The sequence below is a fragment of the Sphaerodactylus townsendi genome, linkage group LG01 (genome assembly GCF_021028975.2).
Source record: "Sphaerodactylus townsendi isolate TG3544 linkage group LG01, MPM_Stown_v2.3, whole genome shotgun sequence".
NCBI classification, from domain to species: Eukaryota; Metazoa; Chordata; class Lepidosauria; order Squamata; family Sphaerodactylidae; genus Sphaerodactylus; species Sphaerodactylus townsendi.
In genome coordinates this window covers 148,698,987-148,722,976 of record NC_059425.1, presented here as the reverse complement: position 1 = coordinate 148,722,976, position 23,990 = coordinate 148,698,987, and the positions used below count along the sequence as shown (strand labels likewise).

At 42.0% G+C, this 23,990-nt stretch overlaps 1 protein-coding gene across 5 annotated transcripts in view; it reads right to left on the bottom strand.

The window, feature by feature from the left end:
- Nucleotides 1-1,282: 1,282 nt before the first annotated feature.
- Nucleotides 1,283-23,990, bottom strand: part of COL21A1 (collagen type XXI alpha 1 chain) — a 124,102-nt gene continuing 101,394 nt past the window's right edge. For 4 of the 5 annotated variants that reach the window (XM_048496925.1, XM_048496935.1, XM_048496917.1 and 1 more), the window contains 9 exons: nt 20,003-20,074; nt 15,838-15,873; nt 13,832-13,876; nt 12,361-12,393; nt 10,232-10,378; nt 10,086-10,140; nt 8,382-8,582; nt 4,141-4,218; nt 1,283-2,726 (listed from right to left, as the gene is read on the bottom strand). In XM_048496925.1, coding sequence (XP_048352882.1) covers nt 2,539-2,726; nt 4,141-4,218; nt 8,382-8,582; nt 10,086-10,140; nt 10,232-10,378; nt 12,361-12,393; nt 13,832-13,876; nt 15,838-15,873; nt 20,003-20,074 — 855 coding nt within the window. In that variant the 3' untranslated portion in view covers nt 1,283-2,538. The remainder of the gene's footprint in view (nt 2,727-4,140; nt 4,219-8,381; nt 8,583-10,085; nt 10,141-10,231; nt 10,379-12,360; nt 12,394-13,831; nt 13,877-15,837; nt 15,874-20,002; nt 20,075-23,990) is intronic. The other variant, XM_048496951.1, reaches the window with a different exon arrangement.

The window sequence follows — 23,990 nt, the reverse complement described above, 5'->3', positions numbered from 1 at the left end:
GATGAGAGATCAGAAAAACCCAATTGCCAGCAGGTCATCTGGAAAGCAGTTGTTTTCCCCCCCCCCCCCCGCCCCCCCCCCAAAACCCTTATGTACAGAACAACATTTCCCAACCAGGGAGGCTGCAAGTAGCTTGTTCCTATGAATACATACAAACATGTTGCAAACAGCCATTGACTCATTGGCTGCATGATCACCACTGGAGAATGGGAAGTGAACAAAACTGGGAGGTGTTCAAGCATCCCTATTGTAGCCATGTAATACTGACAAAGACAGCAAAAAGTAAACATTCAAAGATTTATAATCAGATTGATGTGAAGTCCTGTTGATTCAGAAGTTCACATAAGCACACTTACCTCTGTGCAAGGGAATAATTAACCAACACTCCAAATTGCAACCAAGAAAATATCATCCAATATATATAAATTTTGATGACAACCCCAAAAATAGAGCATCATTAGTGCATAAGTGTTTTGTTTTGCTGCCACCTACTGGACTATGCAAAAAATAAGCACAACCTAGCAAGTACCTTTTTGCATTATCTCCCACTGCAAAAATTTAAGAGCGTAGATGGTATAAAGAAACAGTGATTAAAAAAGCACACAATTGTACAGTAGGTTGTGTTCTTCAACACTCATTAAGGTTTTATCTTCAAACTAATTCTAGATTTATTTTATAAGTCACTATTACTTTATTGTTATTTACTGCAATTTTTAATGTAGTTATTCACTGCACGGTTTTGTACGTATTATTGAGCTTTATCACATTGTTTTGTGTATTATGTTGCATTTTGTAAAAACTGAACATCTTCTTTAGTCCTAATGAGAAAATGGATTATATATGAAGCAAGTAAATTGCATTGGATTCTTGTAATAAAATGCTCCATAATACTTTCTTTTGCCTTAATTATGATTAGTTAATTGTCAGAATGGTAAGAAATGCTTTGATAATACATGCGTAATAAATAACATTTTAAAACAAATTGTTCTTTAGTACATGAAGGCGCTCAAGTCTGATGCCTAATGGGAGCTCAGAACTTTGGGTCCATGGAGAGACTTTTTGGTCCTTTCTGTGATCAAGAAAAATGTTTTGCAGGTACAGTGAGAACCACCATGAGTGGGTATAACCCTTCTATTAAACAGAAGATTGGGAATTTATGCATGTGGGCTTTAGCTTTTACCCAGAGATGACCAAACATGCAAAAAGTGAAAGGAGTTAAATAAAGCATTGTAGCATGTCATTCATGTTGTGTCTTTGATAAAACATAATAAAAACGACTTGCTTTACCACAAAGTTTATAAAACATTTATTTAACCTTGAACATTTATTTAACCTTGAATGACAACAGGAAATCCATCACCAAAAGGCCACTTATAAAGCTTTGGTTAAGTGCAGTAAGAGACTCCTAGCAATAATACTTAAAATGTCTTCAATTTTTAATGGAAATTGTACAACTTAATTGATTAGAATGCCAGCAGCACCTTTTGATTCTCATTTGATAAAATAAACAGAGAAACTGTTTTGCTTAAAATGAACAAAGATGCAGCATAACAAACTCTATAGTAACATAGTAAGCGGAAGCATATCCTGTAAACCATTTTTGACCACTGCAGTTCTATGCAGTTTAGCACCCAATTCTATAGTTTGGAGGAACATATTTCAAATGGTTAAGTTCTGCTGTACAAACAAATGATTTTTTAAAAAAATAATTCTTAGCAATAGTATAGTTAAAACCAAATTTTCAGTAATTGTCTGCATTAAGGTTCCTATAAAGGTTTCTTAGATCATAGATGGGAACTGATAATTGGATCGTTGAATAAATAGTATAAAAAAGTAACAGTAATTGCATGAGGATGGAAAGATGGTGAAGTAGGCTTTTAAAACTGTTGGGGTCATACATTTTTTAACAGAAACCTAACATATGAAATATGAAACATACACAATGGATGAGTTTCACACACCAATGAAACAACAGCCAGAGCCAGCCATGGTTCCATTACCATTAAGATGCTGTACATGTATGCTGAATAAGAAACACTTCACAGTGATTTTACTCCTGATCACCAAGCACTGGAGGGTCCAAATCCAGCTTCTGGTGAAGCCAATAAATTCTTGCCAGTGGACATTCAAAAGGAAGAAACAATGTTACTGGGCAAACATTACAGAACAAAATTCACTCTCACAGGATACTAAAGCTACAAATAGCTAAAGTTAGTCATAGCTGAAAGCATCTTAGTCATGACTGCTTTGTTCCATTTGTCTCAAACTGTAGTGATGACCAACTTTAACTGGATTGATGCTTGGAGATTTACAGTGCAATCCTAAGCAGAGTTACACCTGTCTACTCTATTTAGGGTGACTCTGTTAGTAAACCCAAAGAAGCCACATTTTAAGAGTCTTAAGACTGAATATCTACCACATTCCAAAGTAGAGGTACTTTTGTTCCTGGGACATGGGGTTATTGCTAGTAATCTTCCTGAGACAAGTGAGCATAAAAGGCAAGCACCAAGCCTAGTTCGCCAACTAATATTTTCCAGATTAATAGTTTGGCCCTTTTCTAAATGGATCTCTTCCCACAACTACACTAAAGCATAAAGATGGGTCACAAATTCCAGGGGATCCAGTTTGTCCAGGACTTCCAGGACTTCCACGATCACCATCTTTACCAGGTCCTCCAGGTTCTCCAGGACGGCCTTCTTTGCTTATCCCAGGAGGGCCTTCAGGACCTTAACAAAATATGAAAGAAGTATATGAGAAATGTACAATACATTGCCTGCTGGCAATTAAGGAATTACCAGTGGTTTGGATGTATATTTGTAGCCTAAACTTTGGGTGTAGGCCTTGGAACCTGATTGTAGCATAACTCATAGCATTAAAATATTAGATCTAATGCAGTTTAGGTTTAAAAGCCCAAAAGTTCATGAGCAGACCTCCACCTATGGAGTGAGATCTTTCCTGCCCCCCACTTTCTGTTGAAGCCTGCTGTGCTCCCAAAAGCATCCTAGGAGTCAGAGGACTCTTGAGCACAGCATAGATGCAACACAGGTGCTTGTACCGGAAGGGGTAATCAGCAAATATCATGCCTGCTTTTGAAAAACTAGAACAGCTCTTTTGCTTTCAAAGAATGATTTTTGACCCAACCTACTGATTTAAATCTATATGTCCTAGCATTCTGATGGACTAAAAACTAATATTAAAAAGTGAATTAGTTATAACAACTCCCTATGGAATATTGAAAAGCAAATTCTGACAACAGACCTATGTATGTGACTTTGCATAAGTTCCAAAAAAAAAGGCTGGCATCAACTGGGATGCTCTTGTTTCGGACTGGAAGTTCAAAAGCCATTTGGACTACAAGCTGAGAACAGCATGGGAGGTGTTTTCATCAGCTTTCACCTTCTTGAAGCAGGTTCTTACCTGTGAGGCTCCAAGGAGACCAAGATCTCTTCTACACCAAATACGCACAACAAGACTGACAGATAGAATATCTCTCAGATGTTTTACATCCCAGGTGTAGCCAAGCATCAGGAAGAACTGGGAGCAAGGAAGGAAGCAGGAATATACTGGAGGAAAGATATACCCCAAAGCATGCTAAAAGCCAAGACTTAACTCTCTCTGGGAAGTATCCATAGCTTGGGAGAGAGCCTTTGGAAAGCCTGGAAATCAACCCACTAATCTACTTGTCACCCAGGCCTGCGGTTATTCAGGAAACACTCACAAAAGGTACACACTGCTACGAATATATTATGCACAAAGACAGAGACATGGGCCAGATGCAGAAAGGCAGACATGCACAGGGAATGGAAATTAATCACATCTGCTTTCCAGCTTCAGCGTTATCCATGGAGCCACAAAATGGTGCATATGAAGCTTTTCACTGCATGCTCAGACAGGCAAGTTAAAAGTTTCAGAACAAGACACTGTCCATCACTGGTACCAGTAAGCTCACTGTTTATAATTGTTATAAGAAAATGGTTATTGTTAGTACTTCCTCAGTCAACCAGCAGTAAAAAGTAAGCTTGCCATGAATACGGTATCCCAAGCATGACAACATGTGTGATTTGGTCCTGAATGATTGAAAGGATCTCAAAAGCCATTATACTGCATGGCATTTAATGGTAGGCATGTAAAAACACTTACCTGGAGGTCCTGGAGGGCCTTCTATCCCAGGAACCCCAGTTCCTTGGCTTCCTTTAGCTCCATTTTTCCCAGGTAAACCTGCAAATTACCAAATATATATAAAGAGCACAATTCCCCAGTTGTGCACCTGGACATTCCAGTTGGCTCTGAGAAACTGCTCACATGCTACAAAGAACTGATTAAATAATTACAGTATCACTGAGTTCAAAGTACCTGTACACTGGAAAGGGCTGTCTTTGTCTGGCTTAACGTTCTGGCCCCACTCACTTTTAATCAACTTCCAGGGTGGCTTAGGAAATTTTACCTAGAAAGAACTGTATTATCCAAATCATAGTTGCTGTGACCATTCTGCTTCTATTTTGCTGGCCTCGGTCTCTAGTTCTTGGCCTGAGATCAGCCCAATTGTCCAGCCAAATTCAGAAAAGTCTGGCCAGTACTCATGTAAAAATTATTTGCCAAGGAACTCATGTGGAGAAGGCTGTTCTTGCGTCTCTGCAGGAATTACTGCTTTGGGCTTGCTTCTTTTGAGTTGTGGGTGGGGAGTGTATCTACATAAAATAGAGCCTATGGTAAGTACTACAGTTGCACCCCTTTACTCATTTTTAGATAACTTTACCTTCTGAACGTCCTACAGCTGAGATCATTAAAACCCCTGTTTCTGAAAGTCCAAAGACGTGACATCTGCCACCAATTACAGGCAGACATAACACTGAGAAAGACTTAAATATTCCCTAGTCCTCCGGAGCCCATTTAAGCATAGGGGAACAGTCTTTCCTCCCACATTATTTCCTCAGCTGAAATGGCTACAGGGAGCCTGTTTACCCTGATGTGGTCACCCAACCTGACATCTAGAAGCAGTTCTTTGGAATGGCCTACCAGAGTTGTTGCAGAAGCCACTATCATTCACTATATTTGGGAAGGCACACAAGACAGTTTTAACCTAGGGAGCATTTGGTGAAAGATAAATTGCTTCCACATACTTGGCTGCAATTGTTTTAATTCTGTAACCTATGGTTTTTAAGTCAATGTTGTTAATCTGTACAATTTATTTTTTTAATTAAATGAACTGTTAAGGGAGTTTTCTGTTCTTGCATCTTAGCGTTACACTGTTAACTACATTGAGACTGAGGTGGTAAGGTGGGACATAATTATTTTAAATAAAAGAGGTTAGGTCTACTGTCAATTGTTTGAGATATATGGTTTATGCTGATTAAAATCTTAAATGAATAGGACATGTTAAAATGATATTTGTGCTGTGTAAATTATTTTGCTAATGTATCATCCTACAGTGATAGCCACTATTCAGTTTTTGAAACCACAAATAAGGAGATATTTGGAATCACTTCTGAATAAGTGATGAAAGTTTGTCTTAGAGCTATGATTCATCCCATCAAGAATAATTACAAAGGGCAGTTTGAAGCATCTGCACAGTGCCAGTATCCCCCACCCTGAGAAAAACTACACATAGTTCACATGTAACAGAAAAGCAGGCAGGTTTCCAGTCAGGCAACAGAACAGAACAGTCAGGCAGTTGATCCCCAGTATTTCTTTCTTTAGAAATAAACACTGGGAGAAGCACAAAGCCAAACAAAGATAATACAATTTCCTGTTTGCCTAGACTTAACAGCTCATTAACAACAAAGTTGCTCAGACTTTGCAGCTGAACACAGGTTGAACTTTCATCTGCCGTAATGTGAGGTTTTGCTGTCAGAACTGGGCTGGGATAAATTGGGGCTCAAACACAGGAGATGTTGAGGCCAGCAATTAATTCTGCACTGCCGGCTGCCTCCATGCCCACATGGACTTTGGGTGTTTTTTAAAAAATGCCAATAGGGCCGAAACAGCCTAATTAATGCAAAAAAAAGCCATTATTCAAGAACTGCTTTTCAGCTTTCTTAAATTGTGGCCATTTTGGAGGAACCTCCAAAAAATACCGATAAGGTATAAACACCAATAAATTATTTGGAGGGGGGGGGGCGGGTATTTCACCTTTGCTGAATACCCTCCCAGTCGCAAAACAGCCAAAACAGCATCCAAAACCCATGGATCAGGGGACAGAAGAGGAACACCAGAAAACTAGGGAGTGGGTGATGGGCCAGGAGGAGGAAGATTGGAAGAAGGGAAAATTTTTCCACTTCTTTGCTGTAGATATGCAATCCAAGGGAAGGACAAAAGAGAAGAATTCAAGGCTAAAATATTTATCTTCTCACTAGAGGGGCCCGGCCACGCGTTGCTGTGGCAATTGTCCTCCTCATCACAGTCCACAACCCACACAGATGTCCATGCAGGTCCAATGATCCCCAGCATAGCCTTTTGGGAGCAGCAGTGGCATACTGGCTAAGAGCAGGTGCACTCTTATCTGGAGGAACTGGGTTTGATTTCCAGCTCTGCAGCTTGAGTTGTGGAGGCTTATCTGGGGAATTCAGACTAGCCTGTGCACTCCCACACACAACAGCTGTGTGACCTTGGGATAGTCACAGATTTTCGGAGCTCTCTCAGCCCCACCCACCTCACAGGGGTGAAGGGGAAGGAGGTTGTAAGCCCCTTTGAGTCTCCTACAGGAGAGAAAGGGGGGATATAAATCCAAACTCCTCCTCCTCCTTTTCCTCCTCCTCCTCTTCCTCTTCTTCTTTTTCTTCTTTTGGGGTGGTCAAATGGAATCTCTCTTTCCCTTTTCAATTCACATTATTATATGGTGCTGTCTTGGTTTTTAGTATAAGGTAACCCTTTCCATTCCACAACAGAACTGTCCAGAGTGTGAATCCCGCTGTCCATGAGGCTGGTTGACACACACAGTCCCGGCTTGTGTAAGGCAGAACTGGGGCAGGGAGGCTATCCCAGTCAGGCAGCAGAGGCAGGGTGGTGAGGCGCTCAGATCGAGGCCAGCTCCCTGGGTTTTTAAAGGGCCATGTGCAAAAGAAGCAGAGACAGTAGTATTGGTTCGCCCCCACCCCTCAGATTTTCTTGGAAGAAAAAGGCAAACTCCAGCTTGCTTTTAGTAAAAGAGAGCTGTGGCAAATATGGGTGAGGAAGTGGGTAAGTGATGGTTGGATGTGAGGGAGGGCAGAGTGAGGTGTGTGAGGATGAGCTGGATGTGGATGAGAGTATGTGTGTTGTGTGGTAGTAGTGGGTGAGGCACAGTGAGGCACAGAGTGAAAGTTACCTGCATGTGTGTGGGGGGGAACCACACCTGACGTCTCACACAGCAAAGTGTGTATGTGTTTCACTTCCACTCGTATTACCTACCAGTATTACCTATTTACTGTTTTCAATGCTCATCTCTGGCCATCTGCACAAACATTCTAAGCCCACATACCAAGGCCTCAGGCCACAGACAGGCTGCACGAACATTCTAAGGGTGACAGTTGAACAGAGCCAGCTTCATGGCCTGGTGCGCCAGGAAAAAGACGTTTTACCTAGCTCAGGTATGGACTTTTGGCGATTTGAAGGTCCGATTACCTGTCCTCAACAGGGAGGGACGTCATGTGAAAATTTGGGGGCGATCCGTCCAGCCGTTTCGGCGTTAGGGAGTCACCAACAAACGGATGGTTAGCTTTTATATATATATAGATTGAAGACATTTTAACCTACCAACTCTTGTCTTCTGAGCTCAGGAAGTGCACATGTTGGTGGCATGTCTAATTGAGAAGAAGCTTGCTAAGCTCAAGAACCAGCTTTTCAATTTTCAGTGCCCAAACTTAGCTAAAAAAACATAACGAACATCTTCAACCATTTTGTAACACAAGGGAATGAGGGGAAACTTTAAAGGCAAGGAGCAAGCTGAATACTCTCCAGCCCATTGGTCCTTTTTCTGTTTCTTGAAAATGCAAGCCACTTCAATAAATTTGCCTTTGAACTTCATATCCAACCAAGACTCAACTGCAAGTGGTCAAAGACAAGCAATTCCCTCCTAATACCACTGTCTTTAGACACAAAAACAAACAAGAGAAAACTCAGAAGGTGTTCTGAAAAGTTGATTATTACCTAACCAAGCAGTAGCATATTTGCCAGTTCAAACATATGATTGCAAGTCAGGATGTGCAATGTCCCTTCCCTTTTGTGGACCAAGCCTCACACTGGGGAATTGATGCAATCTGGGGATCTTCATGACTCCCTGCTAGCAATTAGTAGTTGCCCACAGAGACCAAGTTTCTCACATTTTTAGTTTAAGCCTACTTCCCAGAATCTTGTCAAGCAAAGGAGTGGAAAAAATATGCATTGTGAGCCAGGCATAAAATTACCTCTTGGTCCAGGTCTTCCAGGACGTCCAGGAGCCCCTGCAAAACCTGGTACACCATCATTTCCTTGCAAGCCAGGAAAACCTCGGGGACCTTGTGGACCAACTGGACCTGGTGGGCCAGGAGGTCCTGAGGAAGGACTGTGAGACTGGCAATGATCACAGTGCTGCAGCCTTCCATTCTGGAGTATACTGGGCAACTGAGCTAAGAAGAATGCAAACAAAAATGCTTAAGACCAAAGAGAGCATGTCACTATGTTAGAAATATGTTTTAAAAAAATCAACACCTCATCACATCAATTTAACTTTAACATATACAATCAAATTTAGATCCAGCATGGTTAAGTATCATTTTTATGAAAGACACTTATATATGTAATTAATTATCTCTGAAATCAACAGAATAGGCCTGGTTAATTTTCACTAGTTCATGTCTAGGATACATGATCTACCATAAGTAGATGATTTCAGAGTTTGTCATAGACTATAGTTTGGGAAGGATACTGGCTAGCCTGCTGGGGCCATCCTAGAATATATTAATCAGAAGAAAGACGAGCAGTAGTTTGGATTTATACCACACTTTTCTCAGTCATAAGGAGTCTCAAAGAGCCTTCCTCTCCCCACAACAGATACCTTGTGAGGTTGGTGGGGCCTAGAGAGTTCTGAGAGAACTGTGACTAACCCAAGGTCACCCAGCAGGCTTCATGTGTAGGAGTGGGAAAACAAATCCAGTTCACCAGATAAGACTCTGCCACTCATGTGGAGGAGTGGGGAATCAAGCCCAGTTCTCCAGATTAAAGTTTATTGCTCCTAACCACTACATCATGCTGTCACATTGTAAGGGAAGAGTACAGTGGTGTCTTTCAAGGAAGTGTGTCCACCATTACTAGCTTTCTAATAAAGAAAGCCCTAATAATCTTCAAAGAAACTACAGTCCTAAAAGCACAACCTGAATGTCATTGTCTTCCATCCTTACTGTCTCTCTTCTGGAACCTTAGTATATTGGGGGGGGGGGGGAAGAGTAGAGAACTGCAGAACTATACCCTTTGTGAGCTTGTTTGTTGTAGTCAGATTAATTAGAGACATCCTCAATTTAAAAAAAACTGAATTAAAAACCTATTTGATCATGTAAGGAAAAAGAATGAATTCAGTCTGGAGAAGAGGATGCTGAAGGGGCGACATAATTGTTCTCTCTAAGTAGTTGAAGGTCTGTCACTTAGGGGAAGGCAGAAAGTTGAACCTACTGGGAGTCGAGGATATCAATCAACAAAGAGTATAAATTACAGAAAGAAAGGTACTATTTAGATACTTTTTGGAAAACTTTTTATTAAAAGTTGAGCAGTGGAATGGACTGCCCAGGGAGGTGAAGAGCTCTCCCTTAACTGGCAGTCATCAAACAGCAGCTAGTCAAACAATTGTCAGGGACACTCTAGGCTGATCCTGCATTAAGCAGGGAGTTGGACTAGATCCGTGGTGGCGAACCTTTGGCACTCCAGATGTTATGGACTACAATTCCCATCAGCCCCTGCCAGCATGGTCAATTGGCTGTGCTGGCAGGGGCTGATGGGAATTGTAGTCCATAACATCTGGAGTGCCAAAGGTTCGCCACCACTGGACTAGATGGTCTGTACGACTCCGTCCAAGTCTCTGATTCTATGATTCTAAGTACATAAACTTGATGAAAGGTAACGTGATAACTGGGACTCACTTCTCAGCACATCTGCACAAACTTGGCGAATAAATTCTTCTGAAAATCCTCTTCCCTGAATAGAACAGAGAATGATTAGAAAGTTCACAGTTATTTAAAAGTAAAAAGTGGCATTTAAAAAGGCACATAATAGGTGGCCTACATACCGGTTTCCCATCTGATCCAGGAGCCCCAGGAGAGCCCCTCTCACCATGCATTCCTCTTGGGCCTGGTAAGCCAATCAAACCATTCATTCCAGGTTCTCCCTTTTGCCCATTGAAGCCACTGATACCAGGATCTCCTTTCTCACCTTTCTGAAATCAAAAGGCAACGTAATAGCCAGCACTGAAAACTCTGCTAAAAATGTGCTTAATACAAATACATAAAACCAGTTCAAGAATGAAAGCAAGTTCAAAGGTTATTAGCATCTTAGCCAATAATTTCTGAGCCTTATTTAAGCCCTTCAAAAATATGTTGTGCCAAACTACATTAGACACCAAACAGTGTTGCAAAAAGACCAGTTAAATTGTTTGTTTCTCCCTCTCTCATGTTTTTGATGTTAATTAACAGGAGACGGATTGTCCACCCTGGAAGCTGGAAAGGTTAGTGCCATCAGAATAGATAACATGAATTAAAATGCAAGATAGCCAGTAGTTTACAGTTAATCATCTTGAATATTAGAAATCAATTAAGGCAACTGTGCCCAATCATTCCAGACCCAGGGCCTATCTTTAACCCCCTCACAACAAAACATCTGCAAGAATGTGACAGAAAATCATGTGATGCCAGAGTAACTTGATAAGAAAAAGAGTCAGTGCTATAACCTTACAAGGGTCAAGGCCATGACTGTGGGCAGTAGACCAAGAGAACTGGGGACAGTAAGTATGCAAAGTGAGAGGTAGTATCCTCTAGCCATGAGCTCAAAAGAAGTTCTTGCCATCACTGAACTATCTCATTGCCCTTTTCCTCCTCTCAACATTTAAAGAGAGGTAAAATGATGTGATGGACAGCTGCCTTCCAAGAAGTTGTCCCAGTCATAGAATTCTGAGAATGGCAGTTGAGAACTGACAGATAGAGCTTGGAAATAGCAGTATAAGCTATTTGGGGTTTGGATCAGAAAGGATTCTAGGGAAATAGGTTTAAGGTTAATAGAATGATCCCTGATAGTTTAATGGGAAATAGTTATAATGAAAAGCGTGTTCCCAGGCCAGTTCAAAGAAGTAGCTGGGGAAATGTGTTAATGTTCCTAACTCCTCCAACTGAATTACCAGTGTTTAAAGAAGCTTTGGTTTAAGACATAACCCAGTGACTGCCAAGAGAAATCATTCTCAATAGAAAATAAAGTTTAAATACCTGTATATGAGAACCACCTTGTGAACCACAATATATCACTTGAATATAGCCATCTCAAGTTCCTCAATTCTGTTATTCTGTTACAAACCACATTCCTGCTATCAAGTTTTGCTAACTTGACTTCTAAATCCCCCCATGAGAGACAAGTAAAACCATTTAAGTTGCTCTTCAAAAAGCATCTCAAGTGCCATATATTTCTAATCTTTTATAGAAAACAAGGGACATAATTAGTGGCAATGGTATCGTAACAAGTTTTAAGTCTCAACAGAGATAGTGAGAATTGGTGTGCATGAGAACAAATTTTTAAAAAATATCTAAACAAGAGGAATTCCATCATGAACGCATGATGCCATCACTTCCTACACTAGCAACAAGTGCTTCCACAATGAGGCAAAAAATTGATTCTGACTGGGATTCCCAAGAGTCTTGACTAATGGGTTAAAGACTAGTGGATTAAGCCAATTCATTGCTCCACTCCCCTCTTTCTATTGCTTATAACTTTACACCTGATCAAACGAGCTACGAAAAAAGCTGTTAGTCATTGAACTACCACTAGCCTTCACATGAACCGCCACATACTTTCAGGTCAGATATGGAGAATATATTCTTGCTTACCATGACTTCATCAATTTGTGATTTTTAAATTACTTATTTTTTAAGAATTTGTCATTTTACCTCCTCTACTATATTGAGATAATTTTTGTGAAAGTTTTCTGATTTCTAGCTAGAGACTGTAGGCAAAATCCTACAAAAGTCATGTTTTATGCATTTTCTATAAAACAATTAATGAAAAAATGATAAATTATTATTAAAGTCAAGGATATGTCACATTGTTTTTCACATTAACATTTGTAACCTGTGTGCAATTAAAGCTATATGTTAGCATAACTTCTTCCCAAAGCACATTACTAGAAATTAGGGACTTGAATTAGTCAACACATACCTGTCCTTCATGTCCATTTAACCCTGCAGTTCCCTTGGGAAATCAAAATGTAAAATATATTAATGAACATGTTGAGCTATTATCACAACTACAAACTTTAACCACATAAAACATCATACCTGTGGGAGAGAGTGGGGGAGGAATATGTTCATGGCTAGCAGCCATTTAGATCTTTGATACTGGTTCCCACATATCTGAATCATTTATTCAGCCTTACAAAAGTTTGGTACTTCAAAATCTGAACTTAAGCACCTAAAAATGGCGCTTACGTTAAGAAGCTTGAAATCAACCTTGAGCCGCCTACTTGAAACTGAATTCCACTGGGATCAAACACAAGCCATGAGCAGAGCTAACGTACCACTGTATGTGTCATGGCCCAGCCAGTCTCAGCTGAGCCAAGGGAGTCTAAGGCCTACTTGGATGAAGAATCATATGGTGGTATGGCTCTCTATCCTCAGCCAGCAGCAGTGGAGCTGCAGGAGGAGGCAGTCCCTGCGGGCCATAACTGTTAACCAGGACCAAAGCTGTGGGACTAGCACAGAAACCTCTCAGTCCCCTGATGCCAGGCTGACCACAAGGAGCCCAATGTGCTCTCCTCCTGCTTCCCCCAACCCCAATAAGTGTCACAGAAGAAGGGTGGGTAGCAACCTGCAAGGCAGGAGGCATAGGGTGAGTGCCTGACAGCCTTGCACTGCCCCAGCCTCAATAGCAAAGAGGAGAGCTTGCTGGAGTAGGGCTGATGCGATGGCCAGATGCAGGGTATCTCCAGCAGCTTCAGCAGTGTCCTATTTGAAAGAGGCTGGGAAATGAGAGGCTGTGTGGAAGCAACGTATCTGCTCTCCATTGACCTTGTTCGTGTTTGTGTGTATTTACTCCATCCTGACCTTTGACTTTGTGTCTGCTGACTTTCTGTCTGCTGCTTTGGCTTCAATGCCTGTGAGTGAGAACTTTCCGTAGCAACCTTGGAACTGGATTTGACTACAGAGCGTTGTCTGTGTGTGTGCATGGCACTACGCCACAGTGCTCCCTACTTACATATATTGGGATGGGGGATAAAGTTTTCTACAGGAATTTTATTCTTCTTAATTGCTGATATTAATTTTTTAAATTTTGTTAGAAGTGACAGGGGTCCAACAGATTAAATGCATGATGAATTTGTCATAGTATTTTAAACAATGCATGATGAATTTTTCATAGTATTTTAAACAACCCACTGCTTAGAATAATTTTATAGCTGGAAGAAGTGCTTTTCCTAGATGTCTTTTTCCTAGATGTCTTCCTAGAAGTGCTTTTCCTAGAAGAATCTAATTCATACCATACTCTCCCATTTGAATTTGCAGGGAGGTGCCAGAACTTTACCATTCCTTTTGGACCAGTGTCAAGTGATTGCCATAACTCTTTTTGTCAAGCAAGCTTTTTTTAAAAAAAATGAACCTTCAGTATAGGTATAATAATTTATTTTGAATCTTACCTTCTGGCCTAGACTTCCAGGACTGCCCCCTTCCCCTTTCTGACCCTTTACAAAAAGAAACAGAAATCGTAACATACAATAAATATTTTACTGTATTAGAAAGTATATTAAATATCGCAACATAGCACCAAAGTCTCAGCTTAGTGTAGCATAAGACATAAACTTAAGTGTCTAAGGTCTACAAAACAGATAATTTTTCTTCAAAATCAATATCCATACTATGAATCAGGTAAATAAATTGTGTAGGTGATTAGATGATACAAAAAGCAAAGGCTGTTGTTTCATCCTGACTTACGGTTCTACAAGCATAAGGATTTCCACTAATGCAGTATGATTTTGCTACCACATCCATTCTGTGAGAACCGGAAACCCCTTGCCACCCAAACCAGGGGCAGGCAAAGAAAATCTCACTGCATGAGTCTTTGAGTCTGCAGAAACTACAGTTGAAATCAAAGTCACTATTGTCACCTTTCCTATAGTCAGCAAATTATTTTCATAATGCTGCTACCTAATAGGATTTTATTGTCTTAATTTTCAGATTGATGCAGTTAGCCTATTTTTGAAATCCTGTATTTTTTTCCTTTCCCATGATTTAATAGCCATTATTCATCTACCCTTTCACATTAAAAAAAAATCTTCTAGACCCTATAAAGAGAAAAGTTACTACATCTCTCACTCAATTTACCAATATACTTGATAGTAGATAACACTTATGATTTGGATCCTTAAACACTAAGGACCAGCCCACATTTAAGATCTAATTTTGAAACTGTTTACAGCTTACTTTGCAAGCAAAGATGTATGTAAGGGGGGTTCCTGGGTTCAACCCTCCCAATTACATGTCCGAAACTCCACCTCCGTTTCTAGTTTTTTTGGTATTTTAAGTGTTTTTTCAGTTTTTGGCCTGTAGGGGGCGCAGCACCATAATTTCAGGGATTTTTCAGGAGACCCTCCTGATGATACCACCCAGGTTTGGTGAGTTTTGGTTCAGAGGGTCCAAAGTTACAGACTCCCAAAGGGAATGCCCCATCCCCCACTGTTTCCAATGGGAGCTAATAGAAGATGGGTACTACACCTTTGAGGGTCCATAACTTTAGACTCCCTGAACCAAACTTTACTTAATCTGGGTGGCATCATCAAGAGAGTCTCCTAAAGGTACCCTGAAAGTTTGGTGCTGCTAGCTTAACAATTGCACCCCTGACAGCAGGCACCCTCCAAATTTCCCTAGATTCTCCTTTTAAATCCACCCGCTTCAGCATGGATTTAAAGGGAGAATCCGAGGTGCCCAGTTTAAACATTGAAAGTGATGCTGTTTCAGGGTGGGGGATAATCCACCCCAAAACAGCATCTCTTTCAATGTTGTTTTAACTGGGGACCCAAGATTCTCCCTTTAAGGTGGATTTAAAAGTAGAATCTGGGCTCCCTAGTTTAAACACCATTGAAAGTGATGCTGTCTGGGGGTGGATTCCAGCATCACAGTGGCCGTTCATGGGCCCCCCCCGCAAAACTCAGATTTTGCACCGGGATCCATTTTCCCTAACTATGCCTCTGCCTGGAGTGGAGGGCAGAAGGGACTGCCAGCTGCTGGCCGGGAGCCCAGACAGTGGGAGAGGGCGGGGCAGGGGAGTCTGCTGTCCTGGCCTCGGAGAGCTGCTTTTGTAAGTACTGAGGCTTGGGGCGGGGCTTGGGAAGTTGTGACCACGCCTCCATGGGCGGGTGGGAGCGTGCTCCCCCCGAACCCACCCCATACAAAATCTATACCTACATCACTGTTTGCAAGTGTTATTCCTTGAAGCTTTCAATTGCTCTATATCCTGCATTGTGTATCAGACACAATATGACTATAATGTGACCACTTTGAAAAGGGGGAAATAACTTGGCCTAAGATACTTAAAACAAACTAATGCAACATCACTCAAATTATGATGATTTTAATGATGCTTAAAGTAAGAGCTCTACATTCTATCTACATCTGTACTCAGTTTAATTATTGAAAAGAAATATACCTGGATGCCTTTCTCTCCAAGGTTTCCTTTCTCTCCCTGAAAATGACACAGAGGGAGGAAAAGCTCATTTTTCCCTACAGCATCATGTACAACTATAAAAGTTTAGTTCACATCAACACATCACAGTGAAATTACTAAAAATGCATATTAGGAAAACCAAAGTGGAATTGTAAAAACAGCATTGCATATCAGCCTTGATGAAAGCAAACTGTGATATAAGAATGAAACATAATGTCAAAAATAACAATGATGTTGTCAAGAGACTACCAGCACAATCAAAGCAGAATGCCAGAGTTCACTTTTATCTCCTCATCTTGATCGATTCCCCACGGTTAATTAATCGTGTGATACTCACGCGAAATATCAAGGTTTGAGCAATAACTCCCCACTGCTTAACTGCCAAACACGGATTCATCCCGGTTCTGGCACTCCCTCTCCCCTTTATCACGTGTTTTTTAAAAATCTTAATGGAAGTGCACCTTTTTAAAAAATCATGCGCCAAAGCTGGATTGGTGGGGAGGTTTAAGGGTTGAATGTAGGTTTGTTTTCCCACCGTTGGAAGTGACGTGGAGCCTTCCAGCCAATCAGAGCACAGTGGGCAGTGCATGAAACGCACTCAGACCCTTTTTTAAATTTCACGCCGGCAAAGGCTACGTTGAAACATGGCTGCGTGGAACGTGATTTCTGTGCCAACTGTTAACTAAAATTAGACTTTCATGCCAGCGCAGCTGCGTGAGTAAAGAGCGCCGAAACCGTGCATAAACATAGCTTAGTGCGAAAACCAGCTATCGTTCTATCTACGCATGTGTGTGGTGACGTAGCTGCGCAAAAAGAGTTTTTAAAAGCCCCCACCCCAACTCAGTGCAATAGCCAATCAGGACGAGGAAGAAAGAGTCGCTGAGCAGATCGCGCAATCGTGGGGAGTGCTGCACTTTTTGAAACCGTGATAGACATTGATGTCCTCGTCACACACATGCTGCAGTGGGGAGGATGAAACCGCAATGAAAAGGTGCCAATTCTTTGGAAACCTGGTTGCATCCGACTTTAATGGCCCTTGAGTTGCAAATGCTTATTCTCACAGCCAGAGAATTTCACTCTGTTTTCATTATGGCCACTAAAAGCTTTACTACATGTAAGCATCTACTATTTCATGATCCAGTGTAGTCCTATTAGTTTTCTGCAATCCCACGAGGGCCAATAGTGAATGTTTTCATCACAGTTCTCCAATTACGCTATGGGTCAAGTTGCTTTTAAAAAGGGGAAGAAGCATATACCTAGTTGGATGTTGATTATTCCCCTAAATGATCAAACAGTCATATTTTTCAGAAGGGTTTTATGTTCCCATCTGTGCATTTTCCAGACTGGGAAAAAACCTAGAAATACAAAACATGTTCCAACTGACTGTTCCAATTCTAATTTCAGTGCTATTTCATTAACTTCCTATCATCTCGTAACAAAATGAAAAATAAGTACTGGATTGGATTCAGAAAAAAATTTATTCAATCTTGCCCAATTCTCCTTACTACAACTACCATACCACATTTCACAATTCGAATCCCTAGTAGCTGAATCAGCCAAATGCCTAGCTCTGTTGAGAAGCTGTTTTCCCAACTTAACCTCCTCCTGCTGGGTTGCCCTAGCCAGGGATCTTGACTGGTCTGGGAGGCCATCTATGAAGAGACTCATCCTATCTCAAAGACAGACCTGGTACCAGGATATGATGGAGACAGTGTTGGTTTTGTGGATGTCCAGTGCCCCAGTGGAGTAAAATCTCCAAACAAAAAGATCTAATTTTATCCCTCCTTATCTTGAGGGGAGAAGTGGGGTGCCCCCTTCTTGCAGGAAGAGACTATCTCCACAATCATGGAGTTTAGGAACAGGGTCTGAATAGAAATTCACACCACTCCCTCTGGACCCTATATAGTACTTCCAGTTTCTTCTGTGAGGATTGTCCAAACACTGGTTGGCCAAGTCCTGGATGCGTTTTGTTAGGGGCAATGCTATGGGAATCTAGTCTGAGGTGAACATGACATCCATCATGTCATGGGCTCATTGGGCTCTTGGGAACCCTGTTGGTAGTTAAGTTTCATGTGGATGAGATGCTTGGACAAAGTACAGAGGTTCTTTGCCAGAGACCTAAAGGGAGATTCCTCCAGGATGTCCTCTGGTGTCAGATCTGATTGTGTGGAGGTATAATTGGAATCACCCCTAGGAAAGTTATCTAGGTCGTACCTTGAGGAAGATCTCCTCTGATTGGAATGCTACCTAAAACAATGTCACTTCCAAGAGGCTTGGTCCCAAAATACAGAAGAGGGTGTGACTGAGTCTCTGAATGATGGAGTAAAAAATTGAGCAGCATGCTTCAAGGATGACAGCTTTGGCTTAAAAGACCTGCAGTTGACAGGTGAACCTAGAGCACCTCAGTGACCTTGGTCCCAATGGCTGTCTTTCAGGGGAGCAATACGACATTACTTGGGTGACGGTGCCTAAGATCAACTGGTCTTTCTGGCCAGTCCTGACTCCTTTTCCTTGATTCTGAAGAGCAACAGCAGCCTTTAGGAACTAAACATGAGTATATGGAAGAGCTTTCCATCACTGATGAAGTAGGGGAGTGACGATGAGTACTAAACACATCCCAATACCTCCGATGACATGGATGCTGGATATATGGGAAGTATCCAAACAGTGGAGGAAGTTGTGGCCAAGGCTCACCTATGTGAAGAACTCTACATAAGGCTGAACACTCTGGTACTGGTTGTATTTCTATTCTCTGAAGATAGGCCTGAGCATAAACAATCCCAATGTGTGCACAGAAACTCCACGAAGATGAAGTATGACTTCCCTGCCTACCCCTTCCCAACACAGCCTGAAATGCTACCCCTGGAGAATGAGGAGCAGCCACAGGAGGGGGAAGTCAGAAAAATTCTATCCCTATTCACTATCCCTTCCACATCTGGATCTTTTCCACAGAATCCAACTAAGTACTCTTCAATCAAAATATAGGAATGCCCTTTGGTGAAAGCAGCCAGGAGACTGACAATGAAACGAGATAGAGCAGGGAAGAGGCAAAAGAAAGTTGTGCTAATTTCAGAACATTTCAGCAGCTATTTCAGAACATTTTTGAGTGTAGCTTTCTGTGAAAACCTCAATCATAATTTCCACAGCACAGATAACCTTACCTAAGATCAACTCTGCAACTTAGGGCATTGGCATTTATCTCAATATCTATTTATATTCCATATTTGTTTAAAGCATTTCTATGCCATCTTTCCCCCCAACCAGGGTCCAAAATGCAGTAAACGTAAACATTTGAAGAATTAAAATTTCAGTTAAAAGTATAAAATTCAATTAAAAGATGATAAACACACAGTACTAGAAGAAGGTCCAATACCATTCTTTGGGGTATGCCAGATGAAACTGGAATCACTATTGGTGAAAGACACTGATAAAGGGGGACAGATAGATCTCCCTAGGAAAAGCATTCTTAAGTTCTGATGCTATGATGGAGAAGGCCCTTACTTGGGTTGCCTCTCATCTAGTCTCAGATGATAGGGGCAACTGAATCAGAATCTCTGAAGCTGACCAGAATGCGCGGGTAGATAAGGTATGTTGATCCCAGGCCACAGAGGGCTTAAAGCCACTGTAGGTTGAACAAGACTAGAGAGACCTATGACCATCTCCAGTCAACACTCTGGCCATAGCATTCTAAACCAGTTACAGCCCCACATACAGCAGATTCTAGTAATCCAATCTAGATGTTACCAGTGTATACACCACAGTGACAAGATCTTTTCTGCTCAGGAAGGGCCATCAGCCAAAGCTAATGAAAGGCACCCCTAGCCACTATATTCCAAATCTATTCAACAGGGCTTCAGTAGAAATTTTATGAGGAACTAAGTATAACACAAAGTAACCCAGTAAACCAAAAAAACATCCAGAAAAATCCAGTGATCTCCAAGGAAGGCAACCTGAATTTATACCCCTGCAAATAATCATGAATGACTTTTTAAAACAATCATATTATGAGTCACTTACTGAAGGAATGATTCAGTATATTATATTATGAAAAAGGATAGTCCTATTTTGTATATTCATTGCAGCAGTTCTAAAACGTGTACCAAATACTATTCATTACATATACCTGGTTTAAATGCAGCAAACATACCTTCAGACCCTGGATGCCAGGTATACCGGGGTATCCTGGTTCACCTGCAGTACCTGGTCTTCCTTGTTCTCCCTGAATAATACAACAGCTCCATAAATCTGAGATTATATAATATATGATTAAAGTGTGCATTGTTTTTGATATAATACATCTAACAACCCTGATGTTAAATTATCACTGTTTTGCTTTGTTGAAATCACTAATGTCAGTTGAGTGCTTTTCATTGCGAATGGGTTGCATTGTTAGTCTGTTATGGCTAAATAAAGTAATAGTCCCATGGCATCTTAAAGGCTAACAGCATTTCCATCAACATACTCTTTCAAGCTTATATCAACCTAAATGTTGTTAGTCCTTAAGGTGCTACTGGATGCTTGCTTTCTTCTACTGAAAAGAGAGGCCAGGGAGGCAACATGGTATTCATTAATCATGGTTACTCTTGGTGCAGACATAATGGAGGGGGATGCCCCGGCAGCTCTACAGCATTGTTTGGAGGCGGTCGCTGGTTGGTTGCGACAGAGCAGGTTAAAACTGAATCCATCGAAGACGGAGATCCTCTGGCTGGGCCGCGAGGGGGAGAGGGGGATGTTTCAGCCGCCGGTGTGGGAGGGGGTCACATTGGCACCGACCCCCTCCGTACGCAACCTGGGGGTCCACCTGGATTCGTCTCTATCAATGGAGACTCAGGTGGCCCATATAACCCGGGTTGCTTTTTTCCACCTTCGTCAGGCCCGGTGGCTGGCCCCCTTTCTCTCCCAGACCGACCTGGCCACAGTGATCCATGCAACGGTCATCTCCAGATTAGACTATTGTAACTCGCTCTACGCGGGCCTTCCCTTGCGTTTGATTCGGAAGCTAAAACTGGCCCAAAATGCAGCTGCGCGCCTGCTCACAGGCAGTGCCACCTGGGATCATATCCAGCCTGTGCTGCGCCAGCTGCACTGGCTCCCAGTAGAGTTCCGAATCATCTTCAAGGTGTTGGTACTGACCTTTAAGGCCTTACGCGGCTTGGGACCTTCGTATCTCCGGGACCACATCACCCCACATGTCCCAATACGGCCTCTTCGCTCAGCAGAGGCCAACTTACTGGTGGTCCCTGGCCCCTCGATGATACGGCTGGCCTCCACGCGGGCCAGGGCCTTTACAGCCCTGGCCCCAGCCTGGTGGAACGCTCTTCCACCAGCTGTCCGGGCCCTGCGGGACCTTATGGAATTCCGCAGGGTCTGTAAGACGGAGCTGTTCCGCCGGGCCTTTGGAGGTACCAGCCGTTGACAGTGCCCCCTCCCACGGCCTTTACATCTGTGCCTTTGTTACTCTGGGATTTGCTGTCCTTCCCTCCTTGAAAGAGGATTTGGAAACGAAATTGTCGGATGCCATTTTACAAATTAATTTTAACTATTATATTTAGTCTCTCATTTTACCGCTGCTTTTAAAGGTTTTATCTGTTTTATTTGTATATGATGGCTATTATGTTGTACACCGCCCAGAGCCCTCAGGGGATGGGGCGGTCTATAAAACTGAAAAATAAATAAATAAATTAAATAAGAGTCAGCAGGGAGAGTGTGTGTGTAAAGAAGGGACTGTGGGATTCCATGGCTTGTTCTTACTCCCTTGACATTTAAACAGGCTTGGATTAATCCTTTAAGAGACACGGCAATGAGTGAAAATCTCAGATGTTCCTGTGATTTCTGTCATAACTGGAGTTCCAGCTTTCACTTTCCGTGTCAGACAATAGAAAAGTCTGGCATGCATCACTGGATCAGAACAATAATGTCGCCCATAGATCACTAACTGCTGTATGTGGCACTGACAGAAGGCCTACACTGTCACTTGTATCAGGTAGCTATCCCAGCAGAAACTACAGAAAAAATCTTTGTTATCCAGCACTCACGGGAAAGAAGCGGCCGTGACTTACCACGGCTGCCATTGCTGATGGGGAAGGGACAGCCTCCTTGGTGGCTGCCACCTTCCCTGGTGGCCTTGTGAGCTTCCAAGTGCTCGCAAGGTTTTTTCCGGGCCCTAGGGCGCCAAGCAGTAACGCTGGGCGCCCTGATGTTGGTGGGGAGGTGGGCCTAGGCAGCCTTTATAAGGCTGGGCCTGGCCTACAACCTCCCCATTTGCCAGAGCTCATAAAATGGCTATGACCAACTTTTTCCCACACAAAAAGTGTGTGTACTTTCATTTATTCCAGGAATGGTAAGGAGGCCTTTAGTTACTTCCCTCAAGCAGCAAATGGACAGTGCCTGTTAATCAAATGTGCTAGATACTCAGACTTATTGTTCTGCCCTGGCCACTACCAAGGAGAATGTGCAGTATCATGCCCCATAGCATGGGAACAGGATGGCGACAGTGCCCTGTGATGACACTCAGCCTCCTAACCTAGAAACCAGGGCCTTAAATGTTATACCCTACACATTTCTTTTTTTAAAAAAAAGACACTTTTATTTTTATAATTGAGGCTTTTGGGATTTCTTACTGTTCTTGCCCCTTTTGAGGGCAATGTCTAGACTTAGGGTGCCACCCAGTATTCATTTGGACTATTATTAGAAAGTGATGTGCTTGAAGGAGCCACATAAAAGCTTGATGAGAACAACTAAGCAGTAGGTTTATTTCAGTGGTATGTGTGGCATGGTTGTTTCTTTTTCTTTTTTGTCCCTTTTCTCTTAGCCTTCTCACTATTACAGAAACAAAATACTGGAGAACTGGAGCCTGACAAAGGATAACAGCTACAAAGCAGTTTCTTGTTTCACTAATCCACACATGGAACAGAAAGCCTTTTAACTGTGTTGGACAGGAACAGCACACAAACCCTACCTATCTTCAAAGGTCCTTAATGGACTCTCTGGCTAACTAGCAGACTTCCTAACCAAGGGCGTATCTGTAGAAAATGTCCCCCAGGGCAAGCACTATGGGCTCTTCCTACACACACACCCCCTAAACTTCATGTGAAGTTTGAGGGCCAGGCATGCCTGTTCAACACTGAGCTCAGCTTGGCTGAGCTCAGCTTTAAACTGAAGGCTCTGAGTCTGCAGTTTAAAGTTTGACCCAGTCAGGCTGAACAGTTGCTCCGCCTGGCTCCAGCTATATTCAACTGGTTCCACTCTCCCTGCAACGCCACTTCCAAAGCTTCCAATTTAAAGCTCAACCCAGACAGGCTGAGCTCAGCATTTAACAGATGCACCTGGCCCCTGAACTCCACACAAGAGTTTGGGGTGAGTGGGGGAGGAGTTTTCCTGGACATTCTGGATAAACAAGTGCTGAATAATAAAGCTTTTACAGTAATTTCAGTTCTGTAAGGGATAACCATACCTTGATATGCTATTTGGACAGAAAGCAAATACAATTATTGTGTTAACTGATTACAATTACAATTCCAATGCCTTTATTGGCATTATAAATTACAGAGTTAGTAGAAAAGGGGCATTTATCTACTAACTGAGATATTAAAACATTAAAATACATTAAAACATTAAATACATTAAAACAATGTTGAACATTCACAACCACGCCTTGTAAACCGCACATATAAATTAATTTAACCATTACTACTATGTAGGCAATGATTGCGCCTGACCAAATAGTGCCTCAAAAAACATTCTCACATACAAGATCACAGGACCGTTGAGTAGAAAGTTCATCACAGATGGTAACCTGACAGCGTTTGAGCTCTCTACCAATGGACAGATGTACATGGAGCGTAACGACTCGTATATTGGACATTCCAATAGTACATGTTGAACCATCTCAGCAACGGCCATGTTACATTGACATAACCTGTTCTCATATGGAGTGTTATTATACCTGCCAAGAGTCATAGCGTTAGGTAGAGCATTAAAACGAGCCAAAGTGTACACTCTGCGTTGTTCGGGATTGCACAGAATGTACAGATAGTTGGCACAGTAATCTGATCGGACAATTCCCAAGGCCTGTGGGGAGCAGCTTTCCCCCCCCTCCTGCAACATTCTCAGTTTCTCTCGTTCAACTAAAACAG